The following is a 22,608-nucleotide window of genomic DNA, read 5'->3' as shown; positions in this document are numbered from 1 at the left end:
TGTTTTTATTTACATTCAACTTTTACACCACACTTACTTGCCAACCAGTATGCTCAAAACCACAGGCAAAATACAAAGCGTCATAATGCTCTGATTGAGTGCTCCAATCAAACGTAACTTCTTTATCATCTATTGATATTGTAACGCGCAATTTACCAGAGCTTTGACGTGAAGCATGACATAACATAACGCTACCACGTTTCAGCGCAGGAAGTTTAGTTACCATAGGTAACCCATTAACAAATATTGTCCCTCTTGTATTCATAACAGCGGTGTTAGGAGAATGTGTGAGTTGTTTAAATATTTGCTTATTGTGCGATAAAAATCCAATGCCATCGTTTATACTACTTTCTCCTGCTTCTTCTATCTGAATAAAAACACTTTGTTTTGAAATAGATGCAACATAATATAAAATTAGTGATAATGAAAAAATAATTAGAAAAATAATTAATTAATCATAATATAAAATTAGTGATAATGAGAAAAATAATTAGAAAGATAATTAGTGTGCTGATTAATTAAAAGATAATCTGAGAATCTCAGAGAATCTCAGAATTTTTTAAAATTATTTTTATAAATTAAAACTTCTTAAAATAAGTAGATTATGACGCCACGAACACAGGTGGCTGCATCAAAAGAAACATTGCCCTTAGCTACAATAGAGACAAAAGTAACAAAAAATTTAAATCAAAATAATAACAAAAAAATTTACTTTAAATTGAATATGTTGACCCAAAATATAACTTGCAACTTTGGAACGCAAAATATGAGAACTCTCAGGAAATATTTTCGTGGTAGTTCGACATTTGTTACTTAATTGATAAAGCTGTAGGTTACTTTCAGTAATACAATCTTCCTCACGCCAAACTAAACAATTTAACAAAAATGAGTCATTTAGAAATTTCTAGTATAAAAGAGTAGAAGTATTTTGAATGTTTTTAATGTTGCTTAGCGGTATAAAACTTGTAGAAATAGTGTAGAAAATTTTTTATATAAACATTATAATTATTTACTCAATACCTTTTTTTGGCACACACGAATACCGGTAGTGTTAATATTTGTAATTGAACTTTTATTTCTGCCGGTATTAGAATACAGGTATTGCAAAATTCTCGTATTTTGGTATCATTACTATCGGTATTTTGGTATCATTACTATCGGTATTTTAGTATCATTACTATCGGTATTTTGGTATCATTACTATCGGTATTTTGGTATCATTACTATCGGTATTAAATATTCTAATCAAAAAAGTCTTTAGGATTATAAGAATTTGGAAGAATAAAAATACCAAGTTTAAAACTTATTAATTATTAAATATTATTAAAATATTATTAATTAAAAATATTATTATTGAATCAAATGAGATTAAATTGCTTATAAAAGCAATACCACTTTTTAAATAGAGTTATGATCAATATTACTTGCAATCAATATTGCAATCTATATTGCTAGAGTTATACTCATAAATTATGCCTAAATATACTGTAGACAATATATTGAGACAACTAGAGTAATATGCAATAAATATACTGAATATTAAACACAACTACAGTAATATGCAATAAAATTTACTGTATATTGAACACAACTACAGTAATATGCAATAAAATTTACTGTATATTGAACACAACTGCAGTAATATGCAATAAACTAATTTGAAGCCGAACAATAGTAGATTTTCTTCAACAAAAGAGAACAAAATGAAAACATACCACACCCCCAGATAGATACCACACTGAACAAATATCTTTATATATAAAAGTATTTTAACGACATAAAAATTAATTTCTTTCATAGTTTTGGCCTCGATTATTTTAAAATTTAACTTACTTTAAAGCTGGAGGCCACTTCTATGAAGAAAATTACTTAATCATCTTAACATCAACATATTAATCATGAGTAACATTAATTTTACCATTGCTTTACAGATAAACAAGTTGAGCATGGTATTACAAGACCTCTCATACAGTAGATACTTTGCCAACCAACCACAAAAATAAATTACACAATACCTGAATTAAACTTTTGACTCACCATGAGGTGAAAGAGTAGTACAAGCTTTTTTTGTCATGCTCCATGGCCCATATACTCCAGCACCTGCAACAGTATGTTGACATACACGAAATGAGTATGTTTTGTATGGCTCTGCAAACGTAAAAGTAAACTGCATTTCATCACCCTCATAGATACTATGAAACATTCCATCTTGACTACCACCATCTTCATAAACTTGTAATATATACTCCACAACACAACTGTTATCGGTAGCAATAGATTCACAATCAGAAGCTTCTTGCTAAAAAAGGTATTTTCCAAATAAAAAAATTATCTCATATAAAATCAAAGTTAAACTTTGCTATGAAGCAAATATTCATCTAACATAAAATTATCATGACAGAATTTTATTTTAGATGACTTACTTTTTTGAACTCTGCTAATGGTAATACGTCTTGAACTCTGCTTATGTTAATATATTTTAATATAAAAAGCTTTTATATTAAAAGATTAATAGCGTTTGCTTTGCCATCACTTTCTAATTCATGATAGAATCTTTAGATTAGTTAGAATATTTCAGCCACAGCAGTTTGCAAACTGTAGAAGAGTTAAATTTAGAAATGACTTTAGCAACAAAAACAGAGTGATTCGGATGTCTAACAATCGGTTAACCTGTTTAAATGGAATGGCATGAAGAGTATGGCTATTAGATTCAAGAGTTGAAAAGTAAAATATCTATGCAAAAAGTTCTGCCTCATCCTTGGGAGAGGTAATAAGATCATATCCATGAATTAAAGATAATATGTTCAACTTACCTTAGTTAGACTTATCAAAACTATTGAAAATTTTTCAAAAATCTCTGGAGCCTTATTTCTGATTTAATATAACGAGATATAGTAAACTGGGAATAACAGGGCTTAGTATCAGACAGATTTTACATTGATTTCTTGCAATTATAAAAAGATGCTTGGTCTGAGAAAGATGGCCTTGTGAAAAAGATGAAAAAAAAAAATGATTACAATGACATATAACAGCTGCACAAGATGGTGAAAACCAAGTAGAATGAGGACTTGAAACCCACAAAAAGCAACAAAAGCTTCCATATCTGCGACCTTCATAAGTCATCAGCCCAAGGACTTTCATTAAAAAAATGACGAAAAGAATCCTAATCAGCTTTAGGGTAGTAGTAAGTAGTGTGGTGATAAGGTGAGTCAAAGAAAAAGCATGAGATGAAAGATTTGTAGAGATCGTTGCATGGTCGGAACCACCTAAAGGAGAACAAGGAGAAAATGAACATAGAGTTTTAGATTCTTGCTTAATTTTAGAGTTTCAAAATATCCAATGTTTGTTTGTAGATTTTTTTTAACTAGATTTCATAATGCAACTTATCTCAATTCTTATGTCTGAAATGTGCTTTCCAAAATTACATTCAATCATATAGAATTTATAGTTCAGTGTTATGTTCTTTGAACAAATGAAAATGACAAAAAAGTCATATGTTTTAAACTTATTTTACTTAAATAAACACAACTTTACGCAAGTTAATTTTAATATGAATCAGTATACAAAATTTTGGAGAGATGTGGGCAAAACTTTTCTCAACATGATCTCAAACTTTTTATAATATCTATTTATTATAGTTTAACAAACTGGTCACACATTCTATATTCTTCTTGACCTGTGGTCAAACATACCAGCTACCATACTTTTTATAGTCATATTTTGACTGTCACATTTGAAATTACAAAAAAAAAAAAAAAAAAAAAAAATCTAACAAAAACACGACTTTTTTTGGGAAACATTTTCAAAAATAAAGCAAATATGCTACTATTGAAATTACAACATTTGAAATTTAAGAAATTGCCTCTAACACATGAAATTCAGTTTTAAACAAATAAGATCTTTGTTTGATGAGGAAAAAAAAACAAAACAAAACAAAAAGACATTTAATTATATAAGTCATTAAATCTTTAACTAAATTATTAAAAGTTGTTTTGTATATTTAGACTATGTAGTATTTATAAACTATTTTGCTTTAATTAATAATACTTTTCAATAATTTTTAATCTTACTTCATCCCAACGGACTATTATAGCTCCTGGCCTTTCCACACATTCCACAATCTGAACACTTCCAGTCATAGTTAATTTCAATAAGTCAGCAGCTTGATCTTCAATGCTACTAAGTGCAGCTTCTTCTAATTTTGATGAGAATGATAATGATATAATAGGCATTTCAGATGATCTATATACATACATACATATTTATATACATACATACATATTTATATACATACACACATATTTATATACATACATTTATATTTATATACATACATACATACATATATATATATATATATATATATATATATATATATATATATATATATATATATATATATATATATATATATATATATATATATATATATATATATATATATATATATATATATATATATATATATATATATATATATATATATATATATATACAGTATTGGACAAAAAATTTGCAACCAACATCGAACAATGCTAAAAAGTGTTCCTAATCTAACATGTCCTTAAAACGAAACGAACTATACTACCACAGCAAACAGTTCAGGAGTCTGGAGTCATAGCATGCCATGACATGAGCAATCAGCTGACAGGTGACAGCACACAGGCAGAATTTCGTTGACAAGTGCCATTTTGCAGCGGTCAAAACAAGTGCAACTTTTTTGGTTTGTTTCATTTTCTTAAGTCTGGTCCGTGTCAGTGTCACGGAAGTTTTTTAATAATTAAAGGAAGTATCCAGAAGTTTCCAGAAGCATGCAGAAGCTTCCAGAAGTTTTCAGAAAAAGCATCTGGAAGCATCCAGTAGCATCCAGAAATATCCAGAAACACTCAGAAGCATACAGACGCATCCAGAAGCTTCCAGAAGCATCGAAAAGAAGCATCTAGAATCTTCCAGAACAGGTTTACACAGGTTCATTTTACTATATAAGAGACATGTAAATCGACATGTAATTCAGTCAGTATATGGAAGTCAATCAGTCAGAATTATCAAGACAGTTTATCCAAGTGAGTTTTATCAAAGTGTTTTATCGAAGAACATCAATACAACAAGTGAAATACAACAAGTGTTTCATTACATCAATACAGTCCACATACAACCAAGACGTTGCGTTCCATAGAGCATTATTGTATCATCACAAGGTAACTGTAACACGGTAAGCCTTGAGAAGCGTGATTATTTATTTTTTTTATTTTTATGACTTCAAGTGCAAAAATGGCTCCCGACAGTCTTGGATTGGAACTAAGAAAGAAAATTATTGGCGATTACATAAGTGGAATGTTACAAAAAAGTATTTGTGATAAATATCGCATGAAAAAATGGACCGTATCAAGACTATGTTCCAAATATCGTTCTACGGGGAAGTTGGCAGCAGATAACAAAGTTGGAAGACTGTGTTCCACCACTTCTAGAGAGGATTCTATGATTGTCAGATCCGTCAAGAAGGATCCCTGGATATCATCAGTCGAGATACAAAAGCAATTAGAGCTGGCTGTATCGGATCGAACAATCAGACGACGTGCTGTTGAAGCCGGATTGTTTTCTCGACGCCCTGCAAAGAAACCGCTGATTTCACTAAAAAACCAGAAGAAAAGACTTCTGTTTGCTACATCTCATATTGACTGAAATGTGCAGAAATGGCGAACTGTCCTGTTCAGTGATGAATTGAAGTTCAACATCATTGGCAGCGATGGCATTTGCCGTGTACGTCGACCGGCCGGAAACCGCCTCATTTTACGTTACTGCCATAAGACAGTGAAGCATGGTGGAGGCAATGTAATGGTCTGGGGGAGTTTTTCTGCTAACGGTCTAGGTCCAATACATCAAAATGATGGAATAATGAACCGCTGCATGTAATAAAATATCCTGAAAGATGTTATGTTACCTAATGCTGAATGGAATTTGCCAATAAAATGGGTTTTTCAGCAAGACAACGATCCGAAACACACTGCAAAAGTAGTCAAGCAGTGGTTTCAAGACAACCACCTATCGGTGATGGATTGGCCGCCTCAATCTTCGGATCTCAACCCTATCGAGAACCTGTGGGAGATTGTCAACCGCAGAGTTAACCGTGAAGGTGTTCGTAATATGGATCAACTGTTTGAACAAATCCAAAAGGCCTGGGCAGCGATTCCACAAAGTTTATTTGATCATCTGATCGAATCTATGCCTCGAAGATGCAAGGCTGTGATCAACAACAAAGGATTCGCTACGAAATATTGATAGCGAAATACAGCTTGGTCAACATTTTGTCGAGTTGCACTTGTTTTGTCCAGAAGGAAATCAACTTTTTTTAATACTTTTGGTTAATTTATTAATTTTCGTGTACAAATAATAAACTTTGTGATGAATAAAACTTGAAGAACTTTGTCTCTAAACAGTTGCATAGTTATTTCTCTAAATTGAAAAAATGCAGCACTTTAATATAACGAAACTATATAAGCATTATTTGGTTGCACTCGTTTTGTCCGATACTGTATATATATATATATATATATATATATATATATATATATATATATATATATATATATATATATATATATATATATATATATAAAACTACATGTGTTTTACTATTATTAGTTTTATGCTATTTGCAACCACTAGGTAACACACACATTCTTGTATGTCTATATTTTTGTGAATATATATATATATATATATATATATATATATATATATATATATATATATATATATATATATATATATATATATATATATATATATATTATGTTAGTGTTTTCTACAAATAGAGTGCTCAATGCTCTTAAATAACAGAGCAATAATAAATTAGTAAAAACACTTATCTAATTCTTTCTTTCTACAAATTGTTTCACCATCAGTAGGTTCATCAGGACGTCTTCCTGATGAACCTACTAATGGTAAATCATTTTGTTGAAGACTAAAATGAGATAGGTGTGTTTGCTACTGTGGGGGTGTGTGTTTTTTGTTATATATATGTATATATATATATATATATATATATATATATATAAATATATATATATATATATATATATATATGAATATATATATATTAAGTATATAGCTAAGCCATATGATGTTATAAGGAAATAGGTAGCCGTGAGAACTTCAGTACATACATTGACTGACTAGCTAGGTAGAACGTTGGAGGGAGTGCCGGTACATCAACTAAGAGTTTGGGTTGTGGTAGCAATTTTTCCATCCATTATTCTTTGTTCTTTCCTTCTTTTTTCTAAATGTCAAAACCAGTTAACTTAATCTTTTGTTATCTTGAACTGTTTTCTAGAAAGCCCCTAGAAGAATTATTTTACTTCACGTAAGTCAAACATTTGTTTAATCTAACTGTTTTCTTGGTACCTTGGAGGTTGAGTTAATGAGAATTTACTGTATAAATAATATTTATACAGTAAATTTTTATATATTTATACAGTATTTATATTGTATAAATATATTTATTAAATATATACAGTAAGTGTGTGCGTGTAAATGTTATGTGGTAGTGGTAGAGCACAATGCTTACAATAAAGAGGTTCAATCTACCTACGCCTTATGACATTAGTCTGATCATTTGACACAGAATGAGAATTAAGCAATTTCATTGTTTACCGTTATAAAGCATTACTCATGACAAACTTTAACAGATTTCAAAAATTTCTAACAAATAACTAAAAAATTCTCTTTGTGACAAATAATTTTTTTGCAGGATAATTTTTAAAAAACACATTTAAAAAATTCTTTTAATTGAGAGTTTGAAAACAAATATTCAAAGTTATAATTAACCTTTGAATCAAAAAGTTTGATTTTTACAATTGATTTATTGTTACCGTAGTTACTTCTGGCAACTAGAAAAACACATTTAAAAAACATATATATGAAAGAACATTTTATAACAGATAAATGAAGGACTTGATCCAACCCAAAACATTATTGTAACCAACCCGAAGGGTTATTGCAACCAACTGACAGTGTTTTTTCAAACAACCAGAAGCATTATTGTAACCAACCTAAAGCATTATTGCAACAACTGAAAGTGTTTTTGCAACCAACTAGAAGCATTATTGTAACCAACCCAAAGTCTTGTTGCTGAGGCTAATTATATCATAAGCATCGTAACTTTTATTGTTTTTGTAAATTCAAATTTTAAATGCAAAAAAACACACTGGAGAAAACTATCCATCTGTTTATCATCATGTCCTGTGATGTTTAAGAGTTTAGTGTTGAGAATTGCAAATAAATAAATAAAGTAATCTCCTAATTGATAGATAAATAAAGTAGTAAGTAGTAAGTAACCTCCTCAACTGTAGTGGCCCCCACTGAAGTTTGTGGCGAAAAAAAAAGTTTATGTGTGTAAATAAATATATTATAAATTATGTATATAATATATAATATCATAATTTAATAGTAGTTAATAGTTGTCTTATGTCATTTTAAAGTTTCTAGACTTTTCTTTGCACGGTTCTATATTCCACACGGTCTTTCAAACAAGGTCTGCAAGCAAATTAGAGCTGATAATTTTTAGTTTTAAGAAGAATTGATGTTGTTTATTGATTAATTTTAAAACAAAAATTTAAATAACCGTTTGTTTGTTGTTGGTTGTTTTAATTTTTATGGCCAGTTTTCTTATTTTAGAAAAAGTTTGAACTAAAATGACTGATAGAGTAGTTTTATTTATTAGTACTGTGCAATTTCTTTTTGGTTAAATTTCTTTCAGGTATTCTACAATTACTTTCAGGTATTCTACAATTACTTTCAGGTATTCTACAATTACTTTCAGGTATTCTACAATTACTTTCAGGTATTCTACAATTACTTTCAGGTATTCTACAATTACTTTCAGGGTATTCTACAATTACTTTCAGGTATTCTACAATTACTTTCAGGGTATTCTACAATTACTTTCAGGTATTCTACAATTACTTTCAGGGTATTCTACAATTTCTTTCAGGTATTCTACAATTACTTTCAGGGTATTCTACAATTTCTTTCAGGTATTCTACAATTACTTTCAGGTATTCTACAATTTCTTTCAGGTATTCTACAATTACTTTCAGGTATTCCACAATTACTTTCAGGTATTCTACAATTTCTTTCAGGTATTCTACAATTTCTTTCAGGTATTCTACAATTACTTTCAAGTATTCTACAATTACTTTCAGGTATTCTACAATTACTTTCAGGTATTCTACAATTACTTTCAGGTATTCTACAATTACTTTCAGGTATTCTACAATTACTTTCAGGTATTCTACAATTACTTTCAGGTATTCTACAATTTCTTTCAGGTATTCTACAATTACTTTCAGGTATTCTACAATTACTTTCAGGTATTCTACAATTACTTTCAGGTATTCTACAATTTCTTTCAGGTATTCTACAATTTCTTTCAGGTATTCTACAATTTCTTTCAGGTATTCTACAATTACTTTCAAGTATTCTACAATTACTTTCAGGTATTCTACAATTACTTTCAGGTATTCTACAATTACTTTCAGGTATTCTACAATTACTTTCAGGTATTCTACAATTACTTTCAGGTATTCTACAATTACTTTCAGGTATTCTACAATTACTTTCAGGGTATTCTACAATTTCTTTCAGGTATTCTACAATTTCTTTCAGGTATTCTACAATTACTTTCAGGTATTCTACAATTACTTTCAGGTATTCTACAATTACTTTCAGGTATTCTACAATTACTCTCAGGTATTCTACAATTACTTTCAGGTATTCTACAATTACTTTCAGGTATTCTACAATTACTTTCAGGTATTCTACAATTACTTTCAGGGTATTCTACAATTTCTTTCAGGTATTCTACAATTTCTTTCAGGTATTCTACAATTTCTTTCAGGTATTCTACAATTTCTTTCAGGTATTCTACAATTACTTTCAGGTATTCTACAATTACTTTCAGGTATTCTACAATTACTTTCAGGTATTCTACAATTACTTTCAGGTATTCTACAATTACTTTCAGGTATTCTACAATTACTTTCAGGTATTCTACAAATACTTTCAGGTATTCTACAATTTCTTTCAGGTATTCTACAATCTCTTTCAGGTATTCTACAATTACTTTCAGGTATTCTACAATTACTTTCAGGTATTCTACAATTACTTTCAGGTATTCTACAATTACTTTCAGGGTATTCTACAATTTCTTTCAGGTATTCTACAATTTCTTTCAGGTATTCTACAATTTCTTTCAGGTATTCTACAATTACTTTCAGGTATTTTACAAATACTTTCAGGGTATTCTACAATTACAATTACGTCTGATAAGTTTAAGATTATTATAATGACTTTTTTATTATTAGTTTTTATGACTATTATTAATTAGACTGTTATCAGATTTGTTATATTTTTTTAGTTTTAATATCACTACATTTTTTATGAATTAAGTTTTATTAAATTTTGATATAACTGATTATAACTATCCTAAAATTAAATAACTATATATACTTTTTGAAGTTCAAACATAATTGTATTCTTTTTTTTTTTTTTAGCTTTCATTGCTTTATTAGTTTGCTTACTGTTGAAACATGGATTTAATTTAGTAAATTTATATGATATGAAATTTACTGTGCTAATCATTATTCAACAGTTATGAAGAAATTGGAATTCTAAACTATTGAGGTAAAAAGAATTTTCTTTAGTTGTAACATTAAAAGCCGTTTTTTTAAAGGTTAATTGTGCTATAGCTATTTTGTGATAATATATTTTTTTTTGTCATTGTCATTAAAAACAATAACTTAAGGTTATGATTAGAATAACTTTTTAACTTTTATTTAACACAGTGCCTTTGATACACAGCCTGTCTCCTCTCTGTTTAACGAAAGTTTATTAATGAAGGAGAACATTCTGTTATTACTAAGCTCATACATATTTTTTGGTAACATAATTGATTATGACCACGCTTAAGAAATGTTTTATGAGTCACTTACTAATTCATGAACACAATAATATATATGTAAAATAATGTTCCCCTTTATTAATAAACTTATTTTCTAAAACACAATAATAAGTATGTAAAATAATACTTTTATAGTTTAAGATGATCTTTAAGATGATAATGTATCAAGTTAAATTTTTATTAGTTATTTATTTATTACTAAGCCGTATTACATGTTGCTTTTTGCTATACATATATATATCTATATATATGCTTATATATATATATATATATATGTAATAATATATATATATATATATATATATATATATATATATATATATATATATATATATATATATATATATATATATATATATATATTAAATATATATATAATATATCTATCCAGCCCTCAAAATTAGGAAAAATGAGGTCGGCAATAATTTGCTGACCCTAATCTTTTAGAGATCGGCATCAAGTTGGCTAAAAAATTTGATACTAAGGTTTTACCAGGAAACATAGAAACAAGGCTGGTGATTTTTTGCTGACTTTAAACACTTCTAGGTCAGTAGTTAGGTCAACATTGCCAAATGCCAGCCCAAATTCTATGGGTTGTATGTATGTATATATATATATATATATATATATATATATATATATATATATATATATATATATATATATATATATATATATATATATATATATATATATCAGGCCTTGTTAAGAAGCGTTAAGCAGCTCGCATTTTGCTTGCGAAAAGGCGATTTGCCTACGCGTCCAGCAATTTTGCGCTACGCAAAAACTTATATCTTTTAGAATATTTAAATTATCTTTTGATTGTCGTTAACGTGACGTTAATTCAGAAGAAATAAAGTCGTAAGTAAAAGCATCTAACCGCAATTGTAAACTAATAGATTTTTTGTTAAAGAAACAGTTTGTTAAATAATTTTTTTGTTGTTGTTAAAAATTAGTTAAAAAAAATTAAGTGTTTTAAGTTTTATCTTAAGGAATTAAATATATAAATTTTTTTAAATATAAAATTTATTTTTAGTCATAATAGTTTAAAAAATGCACGATTCATTTTGATGTAAATATTTTATTAATAAGATATTTTGTTTATTGTTAATTCAATAACGTAAAGTTTTAACGACGTTCGTTTAATTTATGAAAATAAATTATGATCACGAATATGTTATCGGTAACTGATAAACAACAAAAAAAAACTCTTTCTTGTTTAAAAACATTAAAATGAGTTCACATATTAAATAAGAAAAAATTTATTAACAGTTAATAAAATAACCAAAAACCAAAATCATAAGAAAATAAACATAAAAATCATAAACAAACATTATTTTACGTTTCATGAAAAAAATATTTTTTTCAAAATAAAATTTAGGTTATATTTGAAAAAAATAATAAAAATGATTTTTTAAATACGCAGCGAAACCTCGTAACAAGGCCTGATATATATATATATATATATATATATATATATATATATATATATATATATATATATATATATATATATATATATATATATATATATATATACATACAACCCATAGAATTTGGGCTGGCATTTGGCAATGTTGACCTAACTACTGACCTAGAAGTGTTTAAAGTATATGTTATATATGTATATGTTATATATGTATATATATATATATATATAGTATATGTATATATGTATATATATATATATATATATATATATATATATATATATATATATATATATATATATATATATATATATATATATATATATATATATATATATATATATAAACACATTTTGTGATTTTCTACTACTAATATAATTGCTCTGTTCTTTTAAGAACATTGAGCACTCTATTGTGTAGAATACTTTTTAAAGTTGTTTAAATATATATATATATATATATATATATATATATATATATATATATATATATATATATATATATATATATATATATATCAGTGGTGTATCCTCCGGTTGTTTCCTGGTCGCCCTACGGGCAACTGAAACAGTTTTTATTTCTTATTTGAGTCGTCAGCTATAATAAGCAGTAGTCTGGTGTAAAAGGTTTTTTTTTTGTATTTTTTCTCAGGTAAAAACACTGAAAAAAATTTTAATATCTGGCTACTAAAATACGTCTAATAAGAAATGGTTTATTCAAAAGTAAAGTAATTAATTTATTAATTAATTTAATTAAAGATGTGTTGTCGTTTTTGATGTAGCCGACATCTGTATGTTTTTAATGTTTTGTACATTTTTCATTATTAATTGCGTTCTAATAATGATTTTTCATGTGAATCTTAATAATGTTTTTAATTTTGTTAATTTTGTTTGAAAAAGTTAAAAGAAAAATTTATTTTACTAATGAAAAAACAAAAGAGAGAGTTATTAATGATTAAACTTTAAGGTTTAAAAAATGATACAACAGCATTTGGAAATGTAAGAAAATATAATTTTAAAACTCATTTTAAATTGAGAAAAAACGTGCTTCAAAATTCAACAACAATGTTTAAAAAAACAGTACAGTCGCACTTCAAAATATTAAATCACGTGTTAACTTCTTTTTATTATGTCTGGTGAAATACGCACCATAGTGTACTCATTGTTAAACTACTTTAAATGCATTTTAGAGTTTTCTTTTAAATAATCGCAAGGAATAAAATCTTTATATATCAAAATACGGTTTTATTAATAAGCACACTTTTGTAAGTAACAAACTGTCTGGTCATCCTGCCGAGCTACTGACAGGCTTTTTTTTAAAATTTCAATTGCCCTAGGAGAAAACGAATTGTCCCATGCCACCAAAAACCATGAGGGTACACCCCTGTATATATATATATATATATATATATATATATATATATATATATATATATATATATATATATATATATATATATATATATATATATATACACACATTTATAAGTTATTTTTACATAACCAAGACATAACATTTTAAGTAATGATTTATAACACTTTGACCTAACAAGAAATTAGGTCAAAGTGTTATGAATCGACATTGTAACCTATGTTATATTTCTAATTTTTTTTTTTTTTGATAATTAAATATTGTATTATATCTTACATATGATGTATAAGTATAACATAACATATGTATATATATATAAACATATATATAAATATATATATAAACATATATATAAATATATATATAAACATATATATAAATATATATATATAAACATATATACAAATATATATATATAAATATATATATATATATATATATATATATATATATATATTTATAGATATATTTATATATATGTTTATATATATATTTATTTATATATTGATATATATGTTTATATATATATATATAAACATATATATATATATAGAAATAAATATATATATAAACATATATATAAATATATAAATATATATAAATAAATATATATATAAACATATATTTAAATATATATATAAATATATATATATATATATATATATATATATATATATATATATATATATATATATATATATATATATATATATATATATATATATATATAATAGTTTCTTTAAAATGTCTAAAAATCAATTATGTCAATTATGTTCTAGTGCTTGATTTGTATTATTTACTTTCCATTAGAAAATCATTTTAGTCAGCATAAATCAGCTTAAATATTTCAAAAATCGTAAAAATTGGACATTTAAACTTTAAGGTTTTCTAAACATTGATAAGCCTTATATGAAAACTAAGCCATAAATGAAAACAAACATATATCAAAATCGAAAATACAACATTAAAAATGACATTTGCCTAATGATTTGACATAGAATGACCCATAAGCTCCGAATGTTTACTGTTATAAGACAAACTTATAACTTATAACAAGAAAAGTTTCTAACAAGTAACTTAAAAAAAAATTTTTTTTTAAATTTTGTTTTATTTTAGAAAACACATTAGAAAAAATAACTTTTTTTCAGAGAAAAACAAATTTAAAAAGTTTTGAATCAAAAAAAATCATTTTTACAATTGATTTAATGTTACCTAAAATCAGTATAAATAATTTTTAATGAACAACAATTGATAAAAAAAATTATTCAAATTTATTATATATAATAATAATAACAAGAGATGTAAAAAAACATGTTTTTATTGAAGGACTTTATAAATTAAAAAACAAAACAAAATAAACTTACACTTTTCCAATATCTGCTAAAGCTTGAGATATGTAATCTATTGTCTCATTTCCTTTATCTTTCTCAATACTACATTTTTTTGCTGGATATAAAAATAAAGACATTTAATTAAACCCGTGATTTTAACTTTTCTTATGTTCTTTAGAGTTTTAGATTTTTTGTAAAAATTGTTGTAATGGTAATTAATAACAATCATCACAGGTTTTTGAATAATTTCATTATGGCTGAGATATTCTAAGAGAAAATGCCTCAGACATTTTTCATACTTTGTATAATTACCTACCTCACATTGATGCCTAAATCAAATTGATACCTAAATCACATAGATACTTACATCACAGTTACCTACGCACCTAAGTAAAGTCAAGATAACCCAGCTTTCATCATTCTAGGCATGAAACAATGTAACACAGGTTTACATCTATGCAGGCCTAATAAATAAAAAAGTGGTTTTATGCTGGTCAACAGAATTATTCTGCTTAGCCTTTAAGTCTTTGCCTAGGAGGCCATCTACAAGACCGTAGCTGGATGCAGTTAACACCTGCCCAAGATGAGTATTTTTAACGAGACACCATCTTTATTCTTTACTCAACCAAGAGCCCAAAGGTAGGGAAATTTTCCGTAGGAGTTTATTTCTTCTAGCCTTTGCCTTAAAAAAGCAAACCCTACAAGCAGCATGACATGGGAAAGGCAGTGCTAGGTTAGATGATACCAGTAGCAGTGTGATTGTGATGATCCTGAGCCTGACCTGGAGTAGATAAAAGAAGTTATTTCCTGTTAGCAGTACTTTGATGGGGATACTTTGAAAAAGCATTAGGAAAAATATAACATCTAACAGAATACTAGAGATTAAGGAGAGCGTATGTTTTATAGTTAAAGTCACTATTTGGTAACTGAGCTCACTCTGTATCAGAGATGTAAGCACAACATAATATTTAACACAAACGTAATTATATAGTAACTTACAAGTGAGCAATCACTGCACCAGAGGTTTAGACAAAATGAAAACATACATATATAGTAAATTACAGGTGAGCTAACATAGTAACTAGACACCTCTGATTATATAAAGACAAAAAAAAAATAGCACTATAGACATGACAGATATTAGCTGGCATTGATTACAGGAAGTACATTTCTACTAGCCTTTGCGTAGAAAGTGAATCCTACAAAGCAGCAGGACAAGGAACAGGTTGCACTAGATTACATATTACCAGTTGTTTCATTAATACTTTCATAAAGAAAGTATTAATGAAACAAATATCATAGTAATACAAATAGTTGTTTTGATTGAGCTCGACAAAACTGAAAAAATATCGTGATTATGTTAATTATGTTAAACTATGTTAACTCTCAATTTAATGAACTAGAACCATGTTTTAGTCAAAATCCAGTAAAACTGAAAGTAGACCTTCCACCTTTAGTAACTGTTTGTGATCATCATAGATCATCTTCCATAGAGCACCTGCAGTATTAACTTCAGTAGTCTTGGCGATAGGCAAGATAGAGAAAAAAAGAGCAATGTAATGCAGAGGACTTCGGTTTCAGCCAAATAAATAAATAAATATACTTTATTATTACAGAAAATTATTATACAGGTACTTAAAAGGGTCTTTATAAAGTAAAGTAATAATTTAAGTAAAGCTCTGCTTAAATATTGTCAATTTAAGTTATGAGTTTGGCGAAATATAAGGAAAACAATCTTTGCCAATATTTTTAATATTAGACCTACCCTGTAAACACACGACGTCTTAAAGACGTCTAAAAAACTTCTTTTAGACGTCTAGACGTTTTTTAGACATTTTTAAGACGTCGTGTGTTTACTGGGTAATTAATTTCATTTTAATGACATTTGTTTAGTCAAAGTATATAAGAAGCAAAAAAATCAAAGTTTTTTAATTGTCAATTTTAATTGTTTTTAGTCCAACAAATGGTCTAAACGAAAAAATTTATTCCATACTCTAAAACTGTGGCTGAAATTTTATATTAAAAAAAAAACATGATTCTAAAAATTTAAATTTTAACAGGTCTTAAGTTGCTTCTAGGCCTGTTTTTCTACTGTAAAAGCCTTACATATTAAAGAACTCTGTACCACAGCTTTTAAAAGCTTTTAAAAAAATAAACTTTTTAGAAAGCTAGTTATCTATAGCTTTGTGAGTTTCTAACAGGAACAGAGTCACTAAATTTCTCATTTAAACAGCCTGGAGGCTCAACATAAAATAAAATTTATGGTTGACAGTGTCTACTTGCTAGTTTTTCAGATGACTCCAATACCACCCTTTTAATTCCAAGGCAGTTCAAAAAGACACACTGAATCCTCAGGAGGCTGCAACCAACTGAATTGCATTTTTTCATGAATCGTTCATTTTGAAAAGCCTGATTGTTTCTCAATTAACTTCAAACAATTTGGTGGCATTAAATGCTTCAAAATATAAACAGTGGATGAGTTTAAAAAAATTGCTGCCATGAGAATTGTATATTACTTAAGCCTCAAATGTTAGACGTGGTAACTATAGGTTCTTCGACAACTTGTTTTTGCTCTTGCTAATAAGAAATCTTGCTAATAAAAAAAGCTTTTCTAATACATACTTTTGCTTGTCTAATACATACTTATAACTACTTATAAATACTTATAGTGGGACCATCCTGAACTCCAAATCTAGTTAATAGAAAGTTTTTATTGAGAAAACACATGCTAGAAAACAGTAATTAAAACAATAACAGTAATAAATAATATAATATAATAATATTAATAATAATAAATAATATATTAGTTAAATATATTAAATATATATATATAATAGTTAATAAAAGATAATAGTTAAAAGAAACACACAAAGTATAAGTAAAGTATTTTGATATAATTGCTAGAGTCAATGTTTAACATTTAACATTCAACATCGTTTCATTTTTGTTTTTAAAGTAGTTTTAATTAGTTACTAGGCTTTTCTGAATTTGAAAGAGCGCGTTCTCAAAATGCATGCGGTCATTGCAGAAAGATATATTAAGCGAGTTAAAACATTTTACCTTTTGTAATTTTATTATTTATTAGTTTAGATAAAGAATTAATCACATTATAATTGAAGTAAGTATAGAAAAAAATTTAGCAATTTATATATAAATTTTTATTAGGTATAAAGTAGAAAGGATCACTCCTTTTAATTTTTTAAATTGTTTACATTTTGTTTGTTTTAGTTTTTCTTTTAGCTTTAATTTTTTTTTTTTTTAGCAGTTTTGTTTTTATTGAGCTTATATGTTATTTTTTAGAAGAAAAATAAGGGTATGGATGAGGCCTAATTTTTTTTATGCAAAAAGCTATACTAATACTATTTCATAAAAATTGGTTATTACTACTTTGAAATTTCTGTGATGCTATTAACTATTTTTGTTCTTTTTTGGAAAATTTAAAAAATAAATTAAAATTTTGTTCCAACACTGACATGACATGTCACATGTTATTGTATGTAAAGGTTAAATTTTGTTATGAGGATTACAGTAAAAAAAGTACAGAAAAAAAATCTAAAGGTAAAGAGTGTTGTTTGTATATATGTATTTATACTTTGTTCACTTTGAACTTTTTTAAATTTTCTAATGTCATTTTTAGAATTTTTGTTTGCACAATTCAAGTTATATATGTTTATTGCTTACATATATGGTTTTTTAATAAGTATGTGTTTGTGGTAATATGCGCTTTATAGCTGTTTTATCAATGTGTTTTTATAATAATGTAAAGTGTTTTTTTGCTTGTGTATATGGTAATATGTGTTATATAATTGTTTTATAAATGTATTTAAATATGTTTATTTAAGGTTAAATATATATATTGTGTTTATTGTTGGTACATATGTTTATATTTTGTTGTTTACTTGTTTTCAAAGTGCTGTGACTTGGTAAATGTGTAGAGCAAGATTTGTCAACCTTGCCAGCCAAGTGATGTACTTAAAGCAGAGGGTTAAACACCAGTGTTTAATGTCAAACTGTTACTGCTTTAGGTCTAGGTGTTTTCAAGCCTTTATTATTGATTATTCTGAAAATACATAATAATGTATTTTAATAATATTTTGCGTAATATTGTTACTTATGTTCTGTTATATATGAATGTTATGTTACTTAAGTTATGTTATATATATATTATATTAACTTATGGTGTGTGCTATTGTTGTGTGTTGTTGTTGTGATGCTGTTTTTTTGTAATCTTTTGAGTTAATAGACATTTGGCTTACCTTCACGCTGGTGTCTATTGTTAAAAATGATAAATAGGTAATTTCATTATTAGATCTCACTGCTTTTAATCATTCACTAAAAGCCAAGACAAATTATTTTGCTATATATATATTTGTTTTATCAAACTAAAAACTTAAAGCCGATACAAATTATTTTATAAACTAAAAGCCAAGACAAATTATTTTGTCATATATACAATTTGTTTTATCTCAATTTAATTTTTGTCTTTAGTGCTGTTTATTACATGATTTTGCTATAAATATATTGGAATCATGATGTACCAGCATAAATTATTTTCTAAAAATATGAAATAATAATATTTAACAACTACTACTCTGGTAAATCACAACAACTTTTCTCTATAAAGTACATTGATTTTCATTTTTTGTGTGTAATGTTTTTGTTATTTATTTACTTATTCGTTACATTTTTTATTTCAGATTTATCAGATGATGTATTTATGTGGTATAGAAGAACAAAATATTATAAGGTTTTGTGAATTTTTTCAAAACGTTTACTAATAATTTTTAAAGAAATAATATTGAAGTTTGCAAAAAAGGTTTACAACGTTTTTTTATTCAATTTTTCTGTATTAGCAGTATGTTTATTATTAGAATTGCAGGTTTTTAATAATTTTTTGCTAATTTATTTATTTAGATTAATTTTTTTAAATAAAAAAATTTAGAAGTTAATTTTTTTTCAAACATCTTCTAGCTGATATATATATATTTATTTAAAGCCATAATTTATTGCATAATTTATTTTAAATGACAGTTTGTTATATATAAAAACTGTTTGTGCTATTTAGAGAAGAAAAAAAAAATTATATAGAAAAGATCACAATCTTCAAGATTCTTTTAAGATTTTTTGTTACTACTTTCAATTAAATGGATGGTATTAGGCTAGAAGCAGATATTAGTTTAGAAAATGGAAATGTTAATAGGCAAGTTAATTGTCGCAGAAATGAAAGATCTGAGGTGAAATAAAACTAATAATCATCGCAGAAATGAAAATAATCATCGCAGAAATGAAAGAGATAGGCTTAGGCAAGATAAAATTAGTAGTCAACAAAATACGAGATATGCTGTTAGATACGAAAGAATGCATTGTATAGCAAGAAGTAACACTATTCCAAATTATAATTATTTAGGAGAAGTTAATTATATTAGTCAGCATTGTGGTGCTAAGAAATTTCCTAATAAAACATAATTTTTATGTTGCCATAATGGAATGGTAGTTTTGTCACAACCTTCACCATTTCCACAAGATTTACAAGATTTATTTAAAAGGAAATTATGCAGATAGAAATGCCAATCTGAATTTTTTTAAATATATTAGAAATTATAATGCCTGTCTTTCTTTTGCTTCATTTAAAACTAACGTAGTTCAACGCATGAATCATGGTCCACCATGTTTTAGAATATGTGGTCAAGTTTTTCATCGTATAGGTAATCTTAGGCAAGATCAAGATGTTCCGCCAACATATTGTCCGCTATACATCTATGATCCACATATTGTCAGCTATACATCTATGATCCACATATTGTCAGCTAAACATCTATGATCCACATATTGTCAGCTATACATCTATGATCCACAGCAGTAAATTTTAGAATGCAACAACATGGTAATGATCTTTGCTTAAATGATTTAATGTTTCGATTGCAAACTATTATTAGCGAAGAGAGCTGATTTGCTCTTGCATTTAAAAACATGGCTGAAGTGAAACATGAAGAAATTCATCGAGCAGCTAAAGAAGGTCGCTCAGTGTCAGTTGTAAAAATATCTTTACTTGAAGGGCAAGATAGACGTCACTATAATCTCCCTTCACATAATGAAGTTGCAGTTGTATTTGTTGGTGAAGATGGTGCACCACCTGCTTCCAGGGAAGTTATTTACCCAAGAGGTCATCCTTTTAAAACTATATCAAGTATGTCTGCCAACTTAGATCTTATGGTTTATCCTATATTTTTCCAAGGAGTGATGCTGGTTGGCATAATCAATTGGTTCACAACCCGGAATGTGGTACATTGGTTAGAAATCATGTTACATTACCTCAGTATTACAATTATAAACTTTTGGTTAGACAGCTTTTTACTTTCCTTTTTTATGGCAAAAAACTGTTTCAGCAATATGCTGTTGTTGTGTATGTTAATATTGAAGGCCAGCGCCTTACTTTCATCAGAAATAATCAAAACAAACTGAAAAGCGAGCAGAATGATGCCTCACACCAACATGTAAACAACCTTGGAAATGATCATAATGTTAGACCAGGGAGTGTTGTAGTTTTGCCATCAACTTATGGAGGAAGTCCTAAATTTATGTAATTTTTTTCGTGTTTTATTTAATTTGTCTTAAGGCACATGAAATATAATTTTGACAAAAAAAAAAAAAGTTAAATAAAAAAAGTAAAAAGTTGGTTTTTACTTTTTTTATTTAACTTTTTTCAACAGACCTTTTTTCTTTGAACATTGTGGAGACACCAGACCTTTTATATTGACCTAACTTTGTTTTACATTGTCGTAGGACAACAGTCTTTATGCCTCTGTGTAGATACAGAAAAAACTAAAAAGGTCTCATACATAACTCACTTTCACAAAAAACTGGACAACCGACCTTTGTCTTCTGAAGTACAGATATTAAGATTTAAAGTTTATTTTAGTTTATAGTTTTGGTTTAGTTTATAGTTATTTTGAGATTATTTTTAGTTAATTTTAGCTTCAGTTATCTTTTTTCTTACTTTAGACAACTTTATGGAGGAAATGAGGGGAAAAAGGTGAAAAATTATATTTATTTATATGTAAATATTATTTTATCGATTACTCTGAGGTATATTTTTTTTGTCTTTAGTGTCTGGTAGAAGCATAACTGGTAGGGCTGCGTTTTATATTTTATATATCAACTGTTCGCACTTTACTCAGACTTTTATCAAAATAAAATTTTTCACATGTTTAACCCTTTTTAATTTACTCTCATTTTTTTAAATATTTTTAGAATTACCTTCTGTTACCTGTGAAAATGGTGAGGTTATGCTTTATAATTTGATTAAATAAAACTGCAAATATTTATAATTCTTATTATATTCTTCTATTTGTAATTTTAGATTCGTTAACATTTGAGCAGTACATAAATTATCGCTCCCAACACCCAGGGCCTCTCTCGGAGAGGTCCTTCAACAAGTGGTGTAGTAATGGTGGTATGGATGAGCCCTCTTTCAAATTGAGGGCTTATCCATACTGGGGTGTTGGGAGACACCGAA

General features: G+C 27.0%; 1 protein-coding gene across 1 annotated transcript in view; it reads right to left on the bottom strand.

Moving 5' to 3' along the window:
• The window catches only part of LOC100212233 (cytokine receptor-like factor 3), a 41,115-nt gene continuing 18,507 nt past the window's right edge, over positions 1-22,608 (bottom strand). The window contains exons 3-7 of the mRNA XM_065802805.1: positions 15,126-15,207; positions 4,071-4,242; positions 2,038-2,299; positions 713-867; positions 1-367 (exon numbers count right to left, since the gene is read on the bottom strand). Coding sequence (XP_065658877.1) covers positions 23-367; positions 713-867; positions 2,038-2,299; positions 4,071-4,242; positions 15,126-15,207 — 1,016 coding nt within the window. The 3' untranslated portion in view covers positions 1-22. The remainder of the gene's footprint in view (positions 368-712; positions 868-2,037; positions 2,300-4,070; positions 4,243-15,125; positions 15,208-22,608) is intronic.

The sequence above is a fragment of the Hydra vulgaris genome, chromosome 08 (genome assembly GCF_038396675.1).
Source record: "Hydra vulgaris chromosome 08, alternate assembly HydraT2T_AEP".
Classification (NCBI taxonomy): Eukaryota; Metazoa; Cnidaria; class Hydrozoa; order Anthoathecata; family Hydridae; genus Hydra; species Hydra vulgaris.
This window is presented reverse-complemented; position numbering and strand designations above follow the sequence as displayed.